General features: G+C 35.3%; 1 protein-coding gene across 1 annotated transcript; it reads right to left on the bottom strand.

Moving 5' to 3' along the window:
- Window positions 1-13,083: 13,083 nt before the first annotated feature.
- On the bottom strand, window positions 13,084-14,265 carry LOC126707022 (transcription factor bHLH146). The gene is made up of 2 exons (XM_050406606.1): window positions 14,104-14,265; window positions 13,084-13,990 (listed from the first exon to the last, which is right to left on the bottom strand). Exon 2 carries the CDS (start codon window positions 13,966-13,968, stop codon window positions 13,303-13,305), a length of 666 nt encoding a protein of 221 aa, XP_050262563.1. The 5' UTR covers window positions 13,969-13,990; window positions 14,104-14,265; the 3' UTR covers window positions 13,084-13,302.
- Window positions 14,266-23,013: the final 8,748 nt, after the last annotated feature.

Genomic DNA, 23,013 nt, shown 5'->3' with positions numbered 1-23,013 from the left:
GGCCAAAGGAACTCAATTCCCTTAGTGGACTAAATTCATTATCTGCATGAAGAAACAACACTGTTTCTTTGTTTAGACCCCTTAAACTAGATTGTTTAACCTAATGTATTAACCAAGTGATTACTTAGATTAAATATTCAAAACTAGGTTAAACACAAATATATCATATCATGCAAAGATATAGAAAAGTAAATAACACACGGTATAATGACCTAGGAAAATAAATCTATTGCTACCTCCAGTAGTAACTTACTGACATGACCAAGTGCAAGCTCCAAATTCACGGACTCCTTCTCTTCTTGGATTTACACCAACACAAACCGCCATGCTTGTGACTTTGAGATCTCACTTAAAGGTTTCAAATCACCATCAGTAATGATCTTGATGCAGCAATTATGTTCTACCAGTCTTGATTGTAGTTTTGGCTCCGATAGATTCTTATGTAGTTAGAAGGTATAAAACCTCTCAAATTTCACAAAGAGTAATACACAAGAATTTTTCAACACTACAAAACGTGGCTAGGGTTTTTCCTTTTATATGTGGAGAAGTTTGGATAAAACCCTAAACGTTTTCGCGGGTTTGGGCCTGTTTGAAAATTTGCAGAAAAAACTAGACTTGTGATTTTCAATTGATCGAGCCTAATTCTCGATCGGTCGAGCAAGGTAGAATCACACTCCCTTTTTTCTGAACTCAATTGGACTTGAACCTTTGAAACATGCACATTTAAGCATTTCCTAAACACTTAGACTAAACATGTTTTGTTCTCGGTTTGCCAACACAATACAACAATGATTCGAAATATTTAAATCTAAATCTTTAGAACCTAACAAACACAATTATCAACAAAAGGTCTTGGAAGGGCTAGCAAATTAGGTTAACCATCTCCCTTAATGTCTTAAATCTCTAACTAAAAACACAACACATGGGTCAAGAACCCAATAGGGTAATAGACATTACAATAGGTAATTAAGGCAACCATCAGTAAGTAATGAAATTGGACCACCCAAGTTTGGAGGGAAAAATCCTTCTACATGGAGAACAAGGCCAATCTTATGGTTTCTTTCCACATGAAGAAAGAAGCCTTAGTATGGTTTCAAGATGCAAAAGAATAAAGTGCTTTTATTAGTTGGAAAGCCTTTATGAGAGCATTAAAAGTAGATTTGGCCCTACTTCCTATGATAATCCACAAAATACCTCACAAGAATCAGGCAAAGATCTATTGTGGCAATGTATAGGCTCAATTTGAGAACATATCCAATAAGGTTGAAAGGCCTATATGAAGACCACAATTTGAGTTGTTTCTTGAGTGTTTTGAGGGATGAGTGTTTTGAGGGATGAGATTAAGCTACAAGTAAGGATGTTAAATCCCATATCCTTGAATGTATTTGGGCTAACCAAGATTTAGGAAGACTATGTACTAAGCAACAAAAGGACCATAAAGTTGATACCTCTAATCAAGAAAGGCCATCCAAATAGGCTTTCCCGATATTGATTAGAAACAAAGAATCCCAGTCCAAAAGATTTCACCAACACAAAAAGAAGAAAGAAGAAAGAAAGGGTCATGATACTTTTGTGATGAAAAGTGCAATGAAAGTTCAAATATGTGTATAAATACCCTTGAACGTTTAGACCCTCAATTTACAAATTAATCAATTCAAGCATTATGTCAAATAACTAGTGTGCGGAAAATGAACATAAGCTATAATATAGAATTGGATAAACTATCTAAGCCAAATTAAAATCACAACTCACAGCAGATAATAAAAGGCAAAGATAAAAGGGAAGGAAGATGCAAACACAAAGACAACACGCGATGTGTTATTGAAGAGGAAACCGAAACCCTCGGCGTAAAACCTCTCCGCCACCCTCCAAGCGGTAAACAATCCACTAAAAAATGTAGTTAGGATACATGGACAGCAATAGACCCTCCAAGCCTAATCTATCCAGTGCACCTAAGCCCTCCAAGCTTCTTGCTCCAACGAGGTTGCGCCGAACCTTTTTCTTTTCTAGCTTCCCGGATTTCGCTACTAGACCATAGCATCAACCAATGAAGATTGGTTCCTTCCTAACTGCTTCCCAGAACACCAAACAGCCCTCTCACAGTAATGAATATGGTGAGAACAAGGTTTTGGTAAAAAGCCTCTCAAGGGTTTGGCAATGGAGAGGAAGAGAGTTGAGGAATTTGAAGAGGCACTTATGTAAAGATTGTAGATGAATCAATCTTGTTTTACTCTAGGGTTTCTCTCTCAAAATTCTCTCAGGAAGCTCTCTTTCTTTTGTGGGTATAAGGGGTATATATACTAGGGTGAGAGAGGAATGTGAAACGTCAGGTTTTTCAAAACAGGGCTGGCTCGCGGCTTGGCCTCGCGACTTGACTGAGTCGCGAGATCCAGTTGTGAGATAACCGAATGGCCAGTTGTCCTGTTTTGTCCTGTAGTGCTCCAGCTAGCATGACTGTTCACCTTCTGGCATGCTTGGCATGTGTGCTACGTCTGGCGGCTTGCAGCCGCGAGTCACCTGCGAGGCCAAGCCGCGAATCTCTGTTTTCTTGCACACTCTTGAGCAAACTTCACTCTATCTCACTCACTACCCTTACAACAAGCCCACCTAAATACAGGGTTACTAAATACTGAAATACAAGCAAATTTAGCACGGAATAAAGCCAATTAGATGGTTGAATAAATTCAACCTTACAATCTCCCCCTTTGGCTATTCCGTGACAAAACCCCAAAACAGACTCTAGACTTAACATGTGAGTTGAGAACAGTTGAGCAAAACTCACTCACACCTAACTCTAGAAGCTGTGAAGCACTTGAATCATATGAACATAAGACTCCTGAAACACAACAATACACCATGATCATTGTAAGCAGAAAATCGTGAAATGCATATGAAACAGGCAATATGTGATCAAGCAAAGATGGAGTTAAGAAACAAACCATGGCTTGATCAACCAAGTAATCACTAAAAGGTAGTGACCACAATGCTCATTCACACTTGAAATGAACACTAGGACATACAAGCTAACAAGCTCAATGCAAGTCTCTTGCATGCCAAACACTCAACCAATGCATAATACACTAAGTATATGCATCTAGGAACAATCCTACAAGGGCACAAGAGTGACAGTACTTAAAAGAAAATGCAATACATTTATATAGAAGTACTGATTTAAACAAAGCATAAAAGGCTGCATAAAGTATGGTACAAACCATAAAGCCTACAAACTATGCATAAAACATAACCCTAAAAGCTTACAAAAGCAACATGGGTACAAACCACAAAATACTGAATATAAACTTAAACAATATAAACTAAAAGTGCTTAAAGTTTCTCCCCTTCAAAGTGATGAGAAGTTGTGATGCACTTGGAACATATATACTTGTAACCTAAAACACTTGCACAAAACACATTAAACCCTCAAGGTAAAGCAAGTAATAAAATGACAAGTATAATGTAACAAGTAAATTGCGATCAAGTAAACAAGATGTGAAACATGTGAGCAACTTGATCAAACACCAAAACAGTCAAATAGAAATGACTACAATGATCACAAAGAAAAGCAAATGATCATTCGAACATGCATTCAATGAAGCACAATAGCATAGGGATATATGCATGTCCAAAATACAAACATGATGCAATGAGAACAACAAAGCATAACTCAAAGCACCATAAAACCAACAAGAAAACAAACAGAACAAAGTTTTCTAGTTAACACAATGTCTTCTCCCCCTTGTTATATGCATCTCCACAATGGAAAATCTCTCCCCCTATAAATGTGCACAAGAAATAGAATTTCTCCCCCTAAGGATGTGCACAAGAGTCATATAGAAATGACAAAAACTCTCCGGTATACTCTCTAGAGTACACTCTCCCCCTTTTTGTTTGGAATAGACAAAGGGTCAAGAAGAAATGAGGGCAAGAGATGAAGGTACGAACAATACTAATGATGCATGAGGGATGCGAGATGAATGAGAAAATGAAGCTCAAACCTAAGACAAAGTAACATGCTACAAAATATAAGGTAAACATGACATGCTAGGATGAAGAAGCAAGATCAAGACCAATGCATGATAAGGGTAGTAAAGGTGTGTGCAAGAGGTGGCTAAGTGCAATGCATGACCAATGCATGAAAAATGCACATGTGGGGCAAGGTATGTTAAATACACAACCAATGAATCAAACATGTTCCTAATGAGGAAACATGAGAAACCCCAAAGTTTGGTACTCATCGGAGTCCATACAAGCAAGAAAATGTCTAAGAGACATTTTATCAAACACCTAGCATGCACACTATGAACAATAATGTGAAACAATGCATGAACATCATGAAATCCACCCTTGATACATGTTCTATCTGCCACAAGGGGCCAACATCCAATGCAAATCAGCAAAAGAAACCAAACCCATGAAGAAATTTGATAAAAATTAAGTTTTCCCAACCCCTATGATAAAAATCCCAACCAAAAGCACAAAACTCTCCAAAACATAATCTAAGGATCAAAATTAATGAAAATAGTTTATAAATACCTTAAAAATGTTAATGGAATGAAAAATCATTCAAATTGGTTGGGTTTTGATGTAAAAATATTGAAAGAGGGGTTTTAGAGAGGATGGGAGAGGTTTAAAAAAAGTTTCCCACAAAAAGCCCTTTAAAAAGCTGTTTCTGGGCGTTTCGCGACTAGGCGAGTCGTGAGGTTCAGTCGCGAAAATTTTCGCGAGTCGCGAATGAGTTGCGAGCAAGCCACGAGTCACGAGTTTCAGTCGCAAAAATTTTCGCGAGTCGCGAGAAAGCCGCGAGTGAGTCGCCAAAAGCTTCTGGATGAACTCGTGACTGGGGTTTCGCGACTGGCGAGTCGCCAGCTGAGCCGCGAAAACTCTGACACCTGTTTTTCAATACAGAACATGATTAAACAATGAAAAACAAAGTAAACACTAAACATGAACACAAAGACTGATAAAAATCACTTCCAAAAACATATAAAATGATCAAAAATCTTTTTGGATTGAACCATATATGATTGAGCACACACACATCACATTTAGACAAGTACAATTTAATAAATGAATAAGACATTTATTGAACATTAGGCATGTGTGTTGTGTGTGTGTATCAATTATCAAATATGGAATAGTCCTTAGTTTAGAGTGAAGCTTCAATGATCAATTCAATCAAGTCATACACAACTAGTACTAAGTCAAGTGGTCTATCTCAATTATAGAAATAAACATATATGACCTCCCACAAGAAAATGATTACATAAGATTGAAGCTTTTCATTTGGCTTCTTACAATTCATATCATTAGATCATTTTGAATCAATACAACTCATTTTGAGCAATACATCTCATTTTTGAGATTGATGCCTGAAATTTTTGATATTTCAATTTGATGAACAAGCCTTTGGCTTTTGGGCATCAAACATTTTCAATACAAGTCGCTTTCCCTTTTTCCTAGTCAAATACTAGTATATGCGACGGCTTTTGCAGCTCATTATCTCTTTTCATTTTGAGATTTACGTTTATTGAGCTCTTTAAGCAAAAAAAATAAAATAAAAAAAGTGGGAAGAGATATAAGCACAAGTCTACGCAAGTATCAAAACCAACATGACTATTGACTAATCATTCATGACAAACTTGAAGATCGATTTACAACAATCACACAAAGATGTCAAGATTTTTCCCACAAAGATATAAGTGCAAAAATAACAAGCTAAGCTCGAAAATGCACAAAGCCATTTGTACAAAGGTACAAGACCAAACTCACATGTGATATGTGCTCAAACAAATACGATCAAACTTTTTGAATTTTTCACTTTTTATGTGGTTTTGGATTTTTACTCACACAAAACAGAAACATAAAAGTAAGATCAAAAACGAAACAATGCATATAAATAAATGCAAGATGCACAAAATGCATGAAGTTATGACATATAATGCATGAAGGGTCCTACAAAGATCGAAAGAATTAGATCAATGACCAAAAGCGCAAAAGCTCAACCATAGGAACCCTTCCTCATCCAAACGGAATGATTGTTTGGAATGAGTTTCTCATGGGAAGTGAGATGAGGGTTGGAAGAATGAAAACCGGAGATGCACATAGACAAGGAGGTAAGAGCATTAACCACTTTCTTCAACAACTTACCATTTTCCATCCAATCCGGTTTAGCTCTCAAAGCACAACTTCCAAAAAGCTCAAGTTTCTCTTTTCTTTTGATTCTTTTAAGAGCTTGAAACTTAGAGTAATGAGGTCTTAGATGACCAAAGGCACCACAATGGTGACACACAATGTATTTAGGTCCATTAGGCTTTTTGGGAAAGGATCTAACAACAAAGGTTTGTTCTCTTTTTAACTTGGGGCATTGGGGTCTTATGTGACCGATCACACCGCAATGGTGGCAAGTAGGAACAAACTTAGATCCACTCAATTCCCTAGATTGGGACCTAAACAGAGGCTTAGGCTTAAGAGCCTTTCTCTCCACTTTTTGATTTCTTTTGTGTGGAGGAATGTACACCGATTTGTCCTTTGAGGTAGAACACACAATATGCACAAAATCGGGTACCACAACATGATTGCAACATATATTTTCTTCCATTTTAGCAACAGGTTCAGCAATCAAACACTTGGCATGCATCTTAAGAGATTTATTTTCAGATTTAAGATCATCAACAAGTTTGTTAGACAAAACAAGTTTAGCATCCAAGTCCTTATTTAAACATTCAAACTCTTTCAGATTTTCAAGAGAAATTTCAGCAAGATTCTTATATTTCTCAACCAATTTGTTGGATTCATTGAGTTTAGCAATCAAATCATCCTTTTCACAAACTAAGTTGCTCAAATTCTTTTGAAACTTCTTAGCTCCTTTCTTCAAGAGTTTGTCAACAACACTCATAGATTCAAGTAACATGTCATCACAATTATGAGGATTAACACTCATAGAGGCATTTTCACAAACACATGACATGTTACAATCAACAATATCCATAGAAGCATACAAAGCATTATCCATGGAAAAACACACAAGGGGTCAAAGATCACACTTAGGTAATAAAACCAAAACAAGTGTACCCGCTCTGATACCAATTGAAAGTTCAAATATGTGTATAAACACCCTTGAACGTTTAGACCCCCAATTTACAAATTAACCAATTCAAGCATTATGTCAAATAACTAGTGTGCGGAAAATTAATATAAGCTATAATATAGAATTGGATAAACTATCTAAGCCAAATTAAAATCACAACCCATAGCAGATAATAAAAGGCAAAGATAAAAGGGAAGGAAGATGCAAACACAAAGACAACACGTGATGTGTTATCGAAGAGGAAACCGAAGCCCTCGGCGTAAAACCTCTCCGCCGCCCTCCAAGCGGTAAACAATCCACTAAAACATGTAGTTGGGATACATGGACAGCAATAGACCCTCCAAGCCTAATCTACCCAGTGCACCTAAGCCCTCCAAGCTTCTTGCTCCAACGAGGTTGCGCCAAACCTTTTTCTTTTCTAACTTCCCGGATTCCGCTACTAGACCATAGCATCAACCAATGAAGATTGGTTCCTTCCTAACTGCTTCCCAGAACACCAAACAGCCCTCTCACAGTAATGGATATGGTGAGAACAAGGTTTTGGTAAAAAGCCTCTCAAGGGTTTGGCAATGGAGAGGAAGAGAGTTGAGGAATTTGAAGAGGCACTTATGTAAAGATTATAAATGAATCAATCTTGTTTTACTCTAGGGTTTCTCTCTCAAAATTCTCTCAGGAAGCTCTCTTTCTTTTATGGGTATAAGGGGTATATATACTAGGGTGAGAGAGGAATGTGAAACGTCAGGTTTTTCAAAACAGGGCTGGCTCGCGACTTGGCCTCGCGACTTGACTGAGTCGCAAGATCCAGTAGCGAGATAACCATATGGCCAGTTGTCTTGTTTTGTCCTGTAGTGCTCCAACTAACATGACTGTTCACCTTCTAGCATGCTTGGCACGTGTGCTGCGTCTGGCGGCTTGCAGCCGCGAGTCACCCGCGAGGCCAAGCCGCGAGTCTCTGTTTTCTTGCACACTCTTGAGCAAACTTCACTCTATCTCACTCACTACCCTTACAACAAGCCCACCTAAATACAGGGTTACTAAATGCTGAAATACGAGCAAATTTGGTACGAAATAAAGCCAATTAGATGGTTGAATAAATTCAACCTTACATGCAATATGGGGTTTTCAATGAAAAACCCTCCACACTATATTTAATAGGGGATACTATTCCAAGAAGAAAATAATTAGTAAAACTAGAAGAATTATATGTATAAGGAATGTAAGTCTTACATGAAGAAGCAAGATCTACTATGGAGTTGCCAAAATTCTTTGTGTATGCTAGGGAGTCCTAACCTAAGAGAACTATAGGGCTTTTAGGGCAAATCAAAAGGCATTTGATGGTAAAATTGGTTGACACAAGGAGTACTAAGAATTTCTTGGATCCTTCCGTCAAGACTCTAATACTCAATTGCCCTTGACCAATTCACAGAAACATAAAATCAAGATAGCAAATGGATCAGTGATCAAAGTAAAGGGGTATGCACATTAGGTCCCCTTCATGTGCAAGGTAATACATTTTTGTAATGATGTTTATATACTTATCTTGGGGGCTATGATATTGTGTTGGGCATCTAAGGGTTAAGTACTTTAGGGTCTATTCATGCGATTTCCTACAAATGACCATGAGTTTTAACCATGAAAGGAAGGGGATTATGCTACTGGGGGAAGGGATTATGTTATAAGGATAAGGCCTACATATTTAAGCATCCATGAAGGAAATAACTTGCTTAAATGTTCAACTACTAAGAAAAGAGGGTTGATATTATAAATAATTGCACTTGATGAATAATGTGAGAAGACTATGGGTAGTGATCAAAAGAATCAATGAGTTCTTATAGAACTTTAGTAAGGTATTTGAAAAAACCAAATGCTCAATCCTAGTTAAAATTCATGAGCACTAAATTTATTTGAAAGAAAAAAAATTAACAAATTGTGTTAGGCCTTATAGGTATCCTTACCAACAACAAAATGGGAGAAAAGATTATTAGTGAGCTATTAAAATAAGAGCATTGATGTCCAACCAAAGATCTTTTTTAGTTTTTATTCTCTTGTATAGCTAGCAAAGAAAACTTATGATAGTTAGAGAATCTACATTGATTATAGAGCCCTTAACATGAACACGATCTTAGATAAATTACCTATATATGTTAATGGTGGATTAGCTTTTGCATGATCCTTTTAGGGCAACCATATTTTCTAAATTCTATTTGAGATGAAGTTACCACCAAATAAGGATGAAAGAGGGGAACATTCCAAACACAATCTTTAGGTTTCATGAAGGGCAAATTATGATTTTTTGGTAACTCTTTTAGTCCTCTTTAATGCTCTTTCAAAACAACATTTCTTGTAAAAGAATGCTTGAATTCACAATAATAATATAAAATATTAAAGCAAGGGTTGAGCATTGTAAAAAAAGAAAAGAAAAAAAGAATTCCATAATGAATAGTATGCTATGTAGTAATTGGGGAGTAGATTTCTTTTTTTTAAAGGAGAATTAGAGCACCGAATGTAATGCTTAGTCCTTAATGTTAGTTGGACAAAATTTAGTTACAAAATTGGTTATAGCCTAAGACTACAACCGTACTCAATAAAATAAATATTACTACATATTTTGGAAATCTAACTGTTGAATTGCATGTTCTTTATGCTCTTAATACGAATATTAAATTTTATGTCAATTGAATATTATTTACTATATGATTTATAAACTCATATTTTATGCATAATTTTAAATTACAAAAACTTGCAATTTAAACAATTTATTAATGACATAACAATTGATCTTTAATTTTCTAGAAACTTTGCAAGCATAGAAAATATAAGAAGAAGATGTGGTCCAATGGTAGATTTGTTAAAATTTACTTTCAATAAAAAGATAATGAATAAGGTTGTAGCCGTAAACAATAACCAATTTTGTAGCTAAATTTTCTCCATGTTAGTTCTATATGTTAGGTTCTAAAGACTTAGGAACTAATGTATTTAGAACTCTAATGTGTATTGTTGGCAAATCATGATCAAAACAAACAAGTTGTTTAGTCTTGTTTAGACTTGCTCAAAGTTGTGTCTTTTATGTAAAGTTGGATTCAAGCTGATACAAAATTGATAGTGTATTTCGGCCTAACTCGATCGATCGAAACTTAAGCTCGACCAATCGAAAGTCGGGCAGAATGCGTTTTTCTGCAGAATTCCAACTTAGCCCTAGCTCATTAAAACGTTTAGGGTTTTATGCTTTTGCCCTAGGTATATAAGGCAAACCCTAAACACGTTTTAGAAGTTACTCATATTGTGGTTTGTGTAAATATCTTGTGAGATCTGTAAGGAGCTTTCCTTTACACAAGCTTAGGATTATCAAGAAGAAGATTTCTTCAAGAGCTTGATGATCATTCAGTTGCTGTTATAGAAGTTTAAAGAAACACAAGCGGGTGTGCTTGTACTTGCTGGAGAATCCAAGAAAGAAGGAGTCCGTGGTCTCGGAGCTTGCACGTGGTCATGTCAGTAAATTTCTACTGGTGGGTAGTAATAAGATGTTAGCGGTCTAAATCCTATTGTAAAGTTTCGATTCTTTCATAGTGGATTCAGGTTTACTTTGAGAATAGTTAGGTTAAATCCTCCCCAGGTTTTTACCGGTTTGGTTTCCTGGGTCATCATATCATTGTGTTATTTATATTTCCGCTGCTATGCATGATATGATTGTTTGATTGTGATAATCTAGATCTGGAATTTGGACTAAGTAATAACTTGGCTAATTAATTAGGTTAATCAAATTTTGTTTTAAGGGGTCTAAAAACTCACACTATATGTTTTAGTCTTGGAAAACCATGTTAACTTGTGAATTTGTTTTTTTATATCTTAGAGTTGTAATTGAAGATCAAGTTGAAAACTCAATGACTGTTGAAGAAGAGGTCAAGAATATGAAGATTCTGTAACATTAACTCCAATCTCAATTTCTTTCGAACGATCGAGTCTCGAACAACTCAAGAAAGTGAACTATTTGTAATCTCAACTCCAAGCTCAATTCCTTTCAATTGATCAATTTACCTTGATAGTAATTAGATTACAAATTTGCAAGCAAGACTGTGTGAATCAACAACACAAAAGACCCAACAACTTGTTTGTTCTAACACCAATTTGAGTCCTAGTTGTTGGGATATTAGGGGAAAATTATAAGTTGACCCAAGAGAGGTTTTTTAAGGAGAGAAAGACCAAATTATGCGTTTTCGAACCAAGTTTCTCTCAATTGAATTTACCATACCGGAGAATTCAAGTAGATTTGAAGATCAAATAGTGAAGAAACTAAAGCCATATCACCTACTACTGACTTGCTATTGTGAAGAAAACCTTTAAGAGGTTCTACGAGTCAGTCGAAGGTTCTAATCGTGATCATAGGTACACCATTCGTGGAAGCAATTCATATTGTTGAAGACTCCAGACATTATTGTGTAGTGAAAGTTTTGTGTGTGTGTGTGTAAATTATGTACAGGTGGTAGAGTCTAGGAAAATGTTTTTCCTTGGATTGTAAAATTTATCTTACTATAGTGAATTTGATTCATTAAGGAAGGTTTCACCCACAGTAGTTTTTCCTTTGGAATAGTTTTTCCAACAGTTTTCTCTACATTACCATATCACCATTGTTAAGTTATGATTTTTCTCATAACATTTGTATTGGCTTATTCCATGACAAAAAGGTGTTGTAATTGCATAAAATTATTTCCTTGTATTTTTGTGGGACTTATTTGTATTGGGTTTAGTATTAAGTGGTGGTGATTTGATCAAGACAGCTAAAAGTCATATGAGGAGCACATACCGGAAGCTGAAGAGTCATGATAGCTGGACACTACAAGACAAAAAGTACAGTCTGGCCTGACAATTAAACTTGCGACTTGTTCTAGTCGCAAGAGTGAGTTGCCAGAATGCCTTGTTTAGTAGAAATGTGACTTTTCGTATTTCCTTATCACTCATACTATATATACCATCATTACCCACAAAAATGGTAAGGAGCCTATTGAGAGAAAAACTCTAAGAGAGGTTTCTACAACACACCTACCCCATTAGAGAGAGCTACTCATTCCTAGAGAGAAATCTTTGTAGTCTCTTCTCATTCCCTCTCCCATTGTTATACCCATTAAGAGAAGATTTGTACCCAAACACTACACACACCCATTTAGAGTGTTGAGAGTGTTTTTTGAGCTTGGGAATCATTGGAAGATGCCAAGGATGGCGGATGCAATATGGAGCTTATTGCAGGATCCGAGAAGCTAAAGAAGACAAGGTTAGGCAACCCTATTGAAGCAAGAAGCTTGGAGGGCTTAGGTGCATTGAGTAAATTAGACTTGGAGGGTCTTTTACTATTCATGTATCCAAACTTTATTCTTTAGTGGATTATTTGACTGCTTGGAGAGCAGCGGAAAGGTTTTTCGCCGAATTCTTCAGTTTCCGTTTCGATAACACATGCCGGTGTTATTTTTGTATTTGCATCTCTCTTCCCTTACTCTTTACCTTTTAATTGCAGCTATGTTTGTGATTAATTATGGTTTAGAGTGTTTTAATTACCAATTTAGATATAGCTTATATTCATCATTCCGCACATATATTGTTTGTGTATAAGCTTGTGTTGGTATTGTTGAAATTAAGGGTCTAAACATTCATTAGTGTTTTATACACTAATTGAACTTTCAACCATGTCCATTGTGTTTGATTTTGTACGATTGGTGATGCATTATTTTGTCATTACATGCTTATATTGTTTACATGCATAATTGATATTTGACATAATTGGATTAATTTAACCACTTGGCTAATTCACTGATGTAATTCAATAACCGGGGTCTAAAACATTAACACTTATGATCCACTTTTTGATTGTTTTGGAGTTTGCAGCTTTAGCTGGCTGTAGTGTTTCATGCAAATATCTGACATTTTCCCATAGCTGTTTCCTTTAATAAAAGTTTAACTCATTTGTATAATAAAGGATACGAGTGACTCAATTGAAGAAGGTATCGTATCAAAAGCTTACATCATATTACATAAACCACATGCTTTTCACACATTATTACTAAACAATCAAAGAAAGAACAAAAGTGCTTTCTTTTAACCCTTCTTCACTAAATAATTAGGTCCATGTCCACCTATATTTACAACACAAGAAATATGATAACAGCAATAATATGCTAGACGCATAAGATTATTCCTATAATTGAAAAAAAAAATTATTTAGCTGATCAGTGCGTTTGGCCTAGACACTGAAGTACATTTACCTGCAACTCAAGACAGGTTATATAGCTTCCCAGTTCTGTGAGCAATACATCAACACCCATCTCATTTCCACCTGGTAAAATGTTTCTCAGTTTCTTCAACTGGCAGCTAATCTTCTCCTCTTCATTTTCCTCTATATTCTCTTCCTTTAGTGGCAAAAGTAGTCTCCTAGCCCTAATGGGCTTCTTAATTTCCGGTTTGGTATTAGGGTTTTGAGAAAATTTCATTGGGATCAATGCTTTAGAAACAGGAGGCAGTGATGAACTGTCACAACCCTTTTCATCAATAATGCAATTGCTCTTCTGCCCACAAGTGAAATTACAGTTTAAAGATGTTAGATGATGAAAGGAAGAGTTTTGGAATCCACCTGCATTGACAGTATTTCTTTGAAGCTTTTGTTTCAAGGCACGACTCCATGCAAATTCTTCGGCGGACGATACCATTGCCATGTCCACCTCATGTCGAACAATTTTCTCCACTTCATACACACCATTTTTAGCTGAAGACAATTGGTTGATCTTCCTCAGAGCTGGTACTAAGTGATTGACATATTTTCTTGCAAACAAGGCACTTACTTTTTCGTTTGGTTCAAGGGAATAAACACGTCTTCTTTTACTCAGTTGCCAGTCCATAATTTCCAAGAAATGAACAATGCTGCCACCAAATATAGCAAAGAAAGATGAGTACAAATGGAAGACAACATTATTAAAGAAGAAGAAGAAGAAAAAGATGGGGAACATATTAACATAAATGTGCAAAAGATATACCCTTGGTGGTTATAACGGCTATAGTAGATGTAGTTGTTAAATCAAGGAGCTTATTCAAGACAAATATAGAAGAGAGATAGAGAGTATTGGTTTTTATTACTCTCTACTACACTAATATAGAGGCAAAAGTCTTTGCAGTGCTTTAAAGCACCTGGGATTTTAAACAAAGAATAGACGTGTAACTACCTTATCCTAGTTCTAGCCCCTGCCCCCATAAAACTCGTGCCCACCAAACACTCTTTGACATATGGACACCAGCCCACAAAATAATTGGAGCGATAAGGAAGTCCAAATTTATGTTTGCATGCACGAGTGTGTGTGAAATACTACCTAAGAAGGTCACTTAATAGTAAGAAGTCCTTGCAACGAGTTTGAGATTGTGAGTTCGAGTAGTTGTACACTACATTTAATACTCGGGTGGTCCTATGTCATCTATGACAGGGCTTAAGTGAAGTAATTAAAGACAATAAACACACCTACTAATCCCTATTTTATTATTAAAATAAATTTTAAAATCGAGAGAGAGAGAGAGAGGGGGAATGCCCTAACCCTAGAGTCGATTACTGAGAGTAAAGGCAATATTGGGTGTTAAGTTAACAAAGATTTGTGTTTGTGTGAAAATATTATTTGGAGAGGGGCACATGGACTCACATGCTTTCTTTGCCTTTTACACCTACTAAAGATGGACAATCTCCCATGTGCACTAACGAAACAAAAAACAGCAAAGCCCCACTATAAATGTCCTCACATGACTCCACACCTACTAGTTAGCTAGTACTCTTTTCTTTTGTTCTTCCAGGGTCTTTACTTTTCCCCTCATATCAAATCAACCAGCTCATTCCCCCCCTTCTTTTCAACCCTCTTCTCTCGCAATGAATTCTCTTTAATGCGGATTTCGGCCAACATATTTTATGAAATAAGCACATGTTAATTGCATGCAATTAGTATAATTAAACACATGTTAACACAAGCTTTCTACTTATTTAATTATGTTCCTTCCTACGTATTTATAAAACACATAACAAAAAAAAGTAATTAAAAATTTTATTTTTATTACTATATTATTGATATAATAATGCTAATCATATTTATTATCACTTTAATAATAAGTTTTTTAATCAAATTGATAGTACCTTCAACATTTTTTTCAACTATATTATCTGTAATCAATGCAAAAGGATCTTATTTCTATATACGGATGTTTAGAACAACCTTATTAATCAATTAAAGTTCCAGTTGTACATAAGAGTCTTAAATATTAATCATCCTTGTCAAACTTTACCTGAAATTATTCTTGTAGATCACATTACATATATGAATGCTTTTCAAAGATAATAAGGATTAGGATTTAAGTTTTTAGGAGAAGGTTTCACATATATATATACTTAAATTAGGTTAAAGTAAAATTTATATCTTGTATAAAAAAATAAAAAATAAAAAGGTAAAGTAAGCATTGGCAAAGGTAAAAGGTGCAAGAGATTGGGTTGACATGCAGGAAAATATACTTTAAGCTTCATATCCTAACATATAGAGCATGGTCCTGTCCTGAAGAGGGTTATACATTGGATTTGGGGATTTTTATTCCGCCAAATAAAAATCTTATGTTCCACTGTTTGTAAAAATTTATCATTTCTGTCAAACTTTTTTCTTAAAATTTTAAAGAAGTCAACAAAATTGTGGTTCGTTAGTTAGCAAAAGAAGGAATGAGTTTACCAATTAAAAATATTTATCCCCATTGGAAACTTTACCAATTATGAAAATTTATCCCTATCAGATGTATTTTTCTTTTTCTTTTATGAGTGAAAAACATTTTCACACCAACTGGAATAAGACCTTGAGCAGCAAATTATAGGAACAAAGAAAAAAATTAATACAAAGCACAAAACCTAGAAACAACAACAACAGACCCAAAATACTCCATTTTACACACAATTCCTCTAGGACTATGATACAAACAAGTAGAAATTCAATAGCCATAGGCCCAAAATAAAAAGGAAAACAGAGAATTATGTATGGGATCTTTTACAAATATAAATACTCCTAGAGAGTGCCATATAATCCCTTTTGCTTATAGCCATCTATCTGGAATGGTACTAGGACAAAATTTATATAATAGCGTTTTATAATAATAAATCCCTCTTTTACTCAAAAAGAAAAAAAAAAAAGAGTAGGTAGTTATATTTATATATATATATATATATATATATATATGGAGAGAGAGAGAGAGGGTTGGACTAGAGGCTACTGCACGCATCAAACGCTCAATTTTCATTTTATTATATATACATTTTTATATCATTTAACTTATACTTGACGAACATGAGATTGGTGAGTCAATTTTGTCATTTCTAATAAGTAATAACGCATTGATCAATAAGACTAAATTAATAATACATGAGATATGTTTTAAATTATCCCAACCCAAAGCATATTTTTTATTTTTTGCCTTAAAAGTAAAGATAAATTATAATAAAATATCAGAAGTTTTCTCTTATTTTTGGAAATGGAACATAGCCACCTAAGATTAGCTAGGGATCACAACTTCATCCCCACACACAAGGGTTTCCTCGCCCAAAACAAGTTATAGTGTGGCACTACAAAAAAACGCTGCCTATAGTGACGTTCATAAAAACATGTCTAAGATAGTTATTTTCCTTATATAATCCCCTCTACCTCCCTAGTTAAGTTGCCATCCCTACCTAAGATAGTTATTTTTCTTGATCAATCTTTCATATCATTGGACCAGTATAGTTAGTAAACATATCCAAAATTATTTTCAATGAGATTTTAATTTGGAAACTGTACTTTGCCTCAATTTGTTGTGGCATGTAATTGGATATGGAATGTTATACCATCTAATAATTTTAGATGAGATTGATGACATGACTATTGATTTTAGATTATTTTGAAATTTTGCAAGCATGGAGAATATGTGAAGATAATGTAATCCAACGGTCAAAATGGCCTTCTACCACTGTTCATGGAAATATATATGAATATACCATTGTTTGGGAAATATGTAGGGATCTACCACTTTTTTGGCACTCGAGTTTGGAGAAATCGAGTTCTAAATGGTACTCAAGTTCTTTGAAAAAATAACCTTCAAAATAGCCAAAAAAAATTTGATGGAACTCAAGTACCATTAAGAACTCGATTTCCATGAACTTGAGTATCAAAAAAATGGTACATTGCTACTTATTTTCGAAACAGTAGTAAATTTCCATACATTTCGCCTAAAGGTGCTACAGTACCATTTTCGTCGTAATCTAACGGTAAATTTGTCAAAATTTGTATCTAATTAGAAAATATTAGGTAGTGTAACATTGCTTAAAGTTATATTAGATATGACTTGAACTAAATCATTTATAAAAATAAGAACAAAGTTTCTAAAATTTTATTAAAGCTCGACAGAAGTTAATATAATTTAAAAAAAAAAAAAAAAAAAAAAAAAAAAAAAAGAGGAGAGGCTTCAGAATAAAGTCTGAAGCTAAATGCAAACCCATGCTGAATGATTTCACAAGACCTAGAGTCTAGGGTCTCAAGTCTGACAGGAAACTAAATGCAACCGACCAGTTGAATTTTAAACGGACCACAATGCTTTGTGTGGTTTTGCCAAATTCAAAGATAACTACAATGCATCAAGTAGAAACATAGCAGCTAGCGGACATTATTTCTCTTATAATTTTATAACTAAGCTACAAATTGGTACAATGCCTGAATTCTACCAACCGTCTAGGACCCAATACTGGTTGTCCTCTTCTTTTGTAAAATGGTATATTATACTTTCTAGCACTTCATAAACTTTGTGCAAATTTGATGCATTGTAGTATTGTACCATCATTAAGATCATGATAACGAGATCAAAAAAGAAAAAGAAAAAGATCATGATTACTGGGATTGACATTTGACAATGTTTGGCTTCATAGAGTGTTGTGCAAATAGCAACCCAAGACTCAAATCAATAACAGTAAATAAGCGGAAATTAAATAACAAACACACACAAAAAACACAAGAATTTACGTGATTCGACAAACTGCCTACCTCCACGGAGACGGCGGAAAAATTTCACTATAAAAAATTAGGGAGATACAATAGTACACAAGAACACTTTCAAGAAACTCAAATCCCAATTAGACCCTAACTCTCTCTCACCCACAAGACAAGAAAACACTATTCTTCTTCTTATACGGTTGCTGCTAGGTTTTAGGAATTCTCTAATTATATCTATTTAGTGCCGCACATAACAACATATATATATATATATATATATATATATGTGTGTGTGTGTGTTTGTGCGTGTGTGTGTGTGTTATTAACCAAGTCGACAAGAGCATTCCCTTTACAACTAGGATTCAGTCAACTAAGGTGACCAAATTTGGGCTTGGCAATTCAAGCCACACGGGCCCAATATCAACAAATCTCCACCTTGGCTTGAATTGATCAAGCTACACGAGCAAACTCCTCCATCACCTCTACCTTAACCCTTTAAGGCTCACAAGCTGCAAACACCAACCAAGTCCAAGTAGCTCTTGAACTTATCTGTTGGAACTGACTTTGTCAACATACTGGAGGATTCCCAAATCTTATTCTTCTGTAGTGACCCCATCTCTTCTACATCCCTATAAGACAATGGATCTCCACTGCTAGTTATGAGAGCAAAGCTAACCATGTCTTCAAAGCCATATCTCTGTGGTGCTTTGTGAACTCGCTTCTCTCTATCTTTAGCAATTGAATAAGGCTCTTCTTGTTGCTGTTGTGGATCAATCTCAACATCACCCTTATCATTGGGTGAACTATTCTCATCAAACTCCACCTCAACAGTTAATTTCTCCTGTGGACTATCATCATATAACTCTGCTTCATTCTGTTTCAACATAAAGGCTTCATCAAATATGACATCTCTGCTAGTCACCATTTTCTTTGAGATTGGATCCCAAAGCCTGTAGCCTTTAACACCTTTTTCAAAACCAAGAAATACGCATTTTCTTGACTTCAAATCCAATTTAGAACGCTCTCCACTCTGCACATGCACATAAGCTGGACAACCAAAGATTTTTAGACTCGAATAATCAATTGGTCTACCTGACCAAACCTCTTCTGGAATCTTGAAATCTATGGCTGATGATGAAGATCTATTAATAATGAAGCTTCCTGTGTTAACTATTTCTACCCAAAATACCTTAGGCAACCCTGCATTCAATCTCATGCATCTGGCTCTTTCTGCTAAGGTTCTGTTCATTCTCTTTGCAGCCCCATTCTACTGTGGAGTTCCTTTAACTGTGAAGTAACAAGTAATGCCTTCTAATTCACAAAATCTTATGAATTCTTTATCTCTGTACTCTAGTCCATTATTTATTCTAAGGTATTTTATTTTCCTGCCAATCTGATTTTCAACCAGTGATTTCCACTTTTTAAATATGCCAAACACATCAGACTTATGCTTCATAAAATAAATTCATACCTTTCTAGAGTAGTCATCAATGAAACTAACAAAGTATTGAGCACCGCTGTGAGAAGAAACTGATACTGGACCCCAAACATCTGAATGAATGTAGTCAAGAACACCCTTACTTGTATGAGAGCCTGTCTTGAAACTAACTCTATGCTGCTTCCCATACACACAATACTTGCCGAAGTCTAGCTTGCATGTCTTCACCCCTTTCAATAAATTTCTCTTGTGCAACTCTAACATACCACGTTCACCAATATGGCCAAGTCGCATATGCCATAATTTTGTGTCGTCGGTGCTGGACTCCACCGAAGTGGTGACTGCAAATCTTCCTACAACTGTGCTCCCAATCAATCTGTAAAGTGTGCTTATTTTCTATCCCTTCATCACCATCAAAGCACCTTTGGTAATCTTCATGATTCCACCCTTTGATGAGTATGAATAGCCTAAATCATCCAATACTCCCAAAGAAATTAAATTCTTTATAAGATCTGGAACATGTCTGACATTACTAAGAACTCTCACAACTCCATCAAACATCTTGATCTTCACGGTACCAATCCCAATAACCGGGCATATAGCATCATTACCCATTTGGATCATACCACCGTTGTAAGGCTTATACGTGTCAAACCAATCTTTCTTTGGAGTCATATGATATGAGCATGCTGAATCTAAAACCCAAGATTCCAATAAAACATTGTTACTTGATAAGACTGAAAGTAAATCTGCACCAACTTCACTGTCATCTGATGTTTCTTCAGCAACACTAGCTGATTCTAGGGGCTTCTTTCCATTCTTCTTCTCCTCTAAATGCACTTTCAACTATTTACACTGATTCTTGCAGTGCCCTTTCTTGTGACAAAAAAAGCACTCTACATCTTTCTTTGCACGTGATTTAGACTGTGATCTATTTCTGTTGGAGTTTCGTCCTCTTAACCTGCTTCTACCCCTATTGCTTGACTCAGACTTTACAATAAGTCCATCAGTTTGAGAACCATCGTTATCTTGCTTCATCTTTATGTGTGACAGGAGAGCACTAGTCACCTCCTCGAGTACTATAGTCTCTTTCCCGTACATCAACATAGTCATTAGATGATCAAAAGAAGTAGGAAGCAATGCTAATAAGAGTAACACTTTATCTTCGTCTTCATAATTCACCCCAAAACTTGACAGTTGGGTGTTCAACATGTTAAACGTGTTAAGATACTCCAACATATTTGAACCCTCCTTCATATGCAAACTATACAGTTGCTTCTTCACGTACAACTTGTTCGTCAGATTCTTTCTCATATAAAGATCTTCTAGTTTTTCCTAAACCTCCTTTGTGGTCTTGCTTCTAGGATGTTGTGAATGACCTCATCACCAAGGTTAAGGCAAATAGTGCTAGCTGCTTTCTCATCCATCTCTACCCATTCTACATCCTTCATTGTTTCCGGTTTCTTCTCCTTCCAAAGCAAGGCCTTGTGAACTCCTTGTTGAATCAGGAGATCCTTCATTCACCTTTGCCAAAGTGAAAAATTTCCCTTACCACAAAACTTCTCTACATCATACTTTGTGCTTGACATCTTTACTGTATTCAAAAGATTGAATCCTAACCTAGCTCTGATACCACTTGTTGTGCAGATAGCACCCCAAGACTCAAATAAATAACAGCAAATAAGCGGAAATTAAATAACAAGCACACACAACGAACACAAGAATTTACGTGGTTCGGCAAACTGCTTACCTCCACGGAGACGACGGAGAAATTTCACTATAAAAAATTAGGGAGATACAATAGTGCACAAGAACACTCTCAAGAAACCCAAATTCCAGTTACACCCTAACTCTCTCTCACCCACAAGACAAGAAAACACTATTCTTCTTCTTATGTGGCTGCTGCTAGGTTTTAGGAATTCTCTAATTATATCTATTTAGTGCCGCACATAACAACATATATATGTGTGTGTGTGTGTGTGTGTGTGTGTGTGTGTGTGTTATTACCAAGTCGGCAAGAGCATTCCCTTTACAACTAGGATTCAATCAACTAAGGTGACCAAATTTGGACTTGGCAATTCAAGCCACACGGGCCCAATATCAACATAGAGGTTGTATGGTGAATGTAGTGGTATCAAGGTCAAGAGTGATGATGATTATAGGTGTGGATAGAGATGAAAATGGGGCAGGGTGAGATCAGAGTAAGGGTGCCCCACCTCCGTTCCCGCCCATCAGGGGTGGAGTTAGAAATTTTTGTTCAAGGGGGCCGAGGTAAAACCATTCTATTGATTTGTGATTCAAGAAAAATGCAAACCACGACATACTATATACATACATACATGTTTACATGCACTAGTGTTTTTTTTTTTTTTTTTAATCTTTAATCCAATGTATAAGTCATAACTCATATATAATACTGCAATATTATTATATCAATTTTTTTTTTATTAGTGTTATTTTTACTACCACTCAAAAATATGAAGCTACACACCCAATTGAGCATCTAAAAGTCATTTTTTATCTTGCGTTTTTCCTATTTTTATGAAAAACCATAAGTCCATAACATTCATAGAAATTAAATATCAATATATAACAAAAATATACTATATTTACAATTACAAGAAATGATATTCATAGAAATTAAATATAATAAAATCACTATAAGAAGCCATAAAATAAATAGAATTTAAATTCAACTAGATTAGACAACTATAGTAAATAAATTCAAAATTAGTTTCATAACTCTCAGTAGAAATTGAACTAAAAAAGAAAATAATAAAATAATTAGAAATTATACTTAAGTAGCACAAAAGAAGATAAAGAAGAAGAAGAATTTTGTAACATAAAATGCACTGTGGAAGAGAAGGAATGGTATGAGAATTGAGAATGGGAAAGGAAAAAGAATTACAAAAAAAAAAAAAAAGACTTTTATTGGTTTGCATTGTACTTGCAACATAAATTTGCATTGTAAACATATAAAATGTAGTACACATTTGTAAAAAATGTACAATATATAGTAGAACTATGAAGTGGCATGTGAGAAGGAAGACTTTGGCAAAAAAGAACTTTCTTGAGAGTTGTCTATCTTATAAATTCCATCACATATTTTTTTATTTAAAAGAACACCTCTTTTGTTTTTAGGTAAAAAGTTGGGATTTTTTAGGGCAAATTTGGCTAAATTGTTTGAGGTGGGGGGGCCAAAAAATAGAGTGGCTATACTTTTCACCTATTATTATAAGGTTTAAAAAAAAAAAAATTTGGGGGGCACCTCCCCCCCACCCCCAAAAAAAACTTATAACATGGCTCTGCCCTTGCTACCCATGCTAGTAGGAAACAACGAAGGGCAAATTAGAGGTATTTGACCATCCATAATGAGATGTCTTTGACATTAATGAAGTAGAGATAAAAGAGATAAGCAATTGTAAGATGTCTAAAAAAGTAAAAAGAAGAGAAAACAAATGTTTTCGGATAATAGTAGTAAA

The sequence above is a fragment of the Quercus robur genome, chromosome 11 (genome assembly GCF_932294415.1).
Source record: "Quercus robur chromosome 11, dhQueRobu3.1, whole genome shotgun sequence".
Lineage (NCBI taxonomy): Eukaryota > Viridiplantae > Streptophyta > Magnoliopsida > Fagales > Fagaceae > Quercus > Quercus robur.
This window is presented reverse-complemented; position numbering and strand designations above follow the sequence as displayed.

Bases quoted from the DNA above. Each gene is read 5' to 3' on its own strand.
- LOC126707022 (XM_050406606.1), bottom strand. From the start codon at position 13,968: ATGGACTGGCAACTGAGTAAAAGAAGACGTGTTTATTCCCTTGAACCA.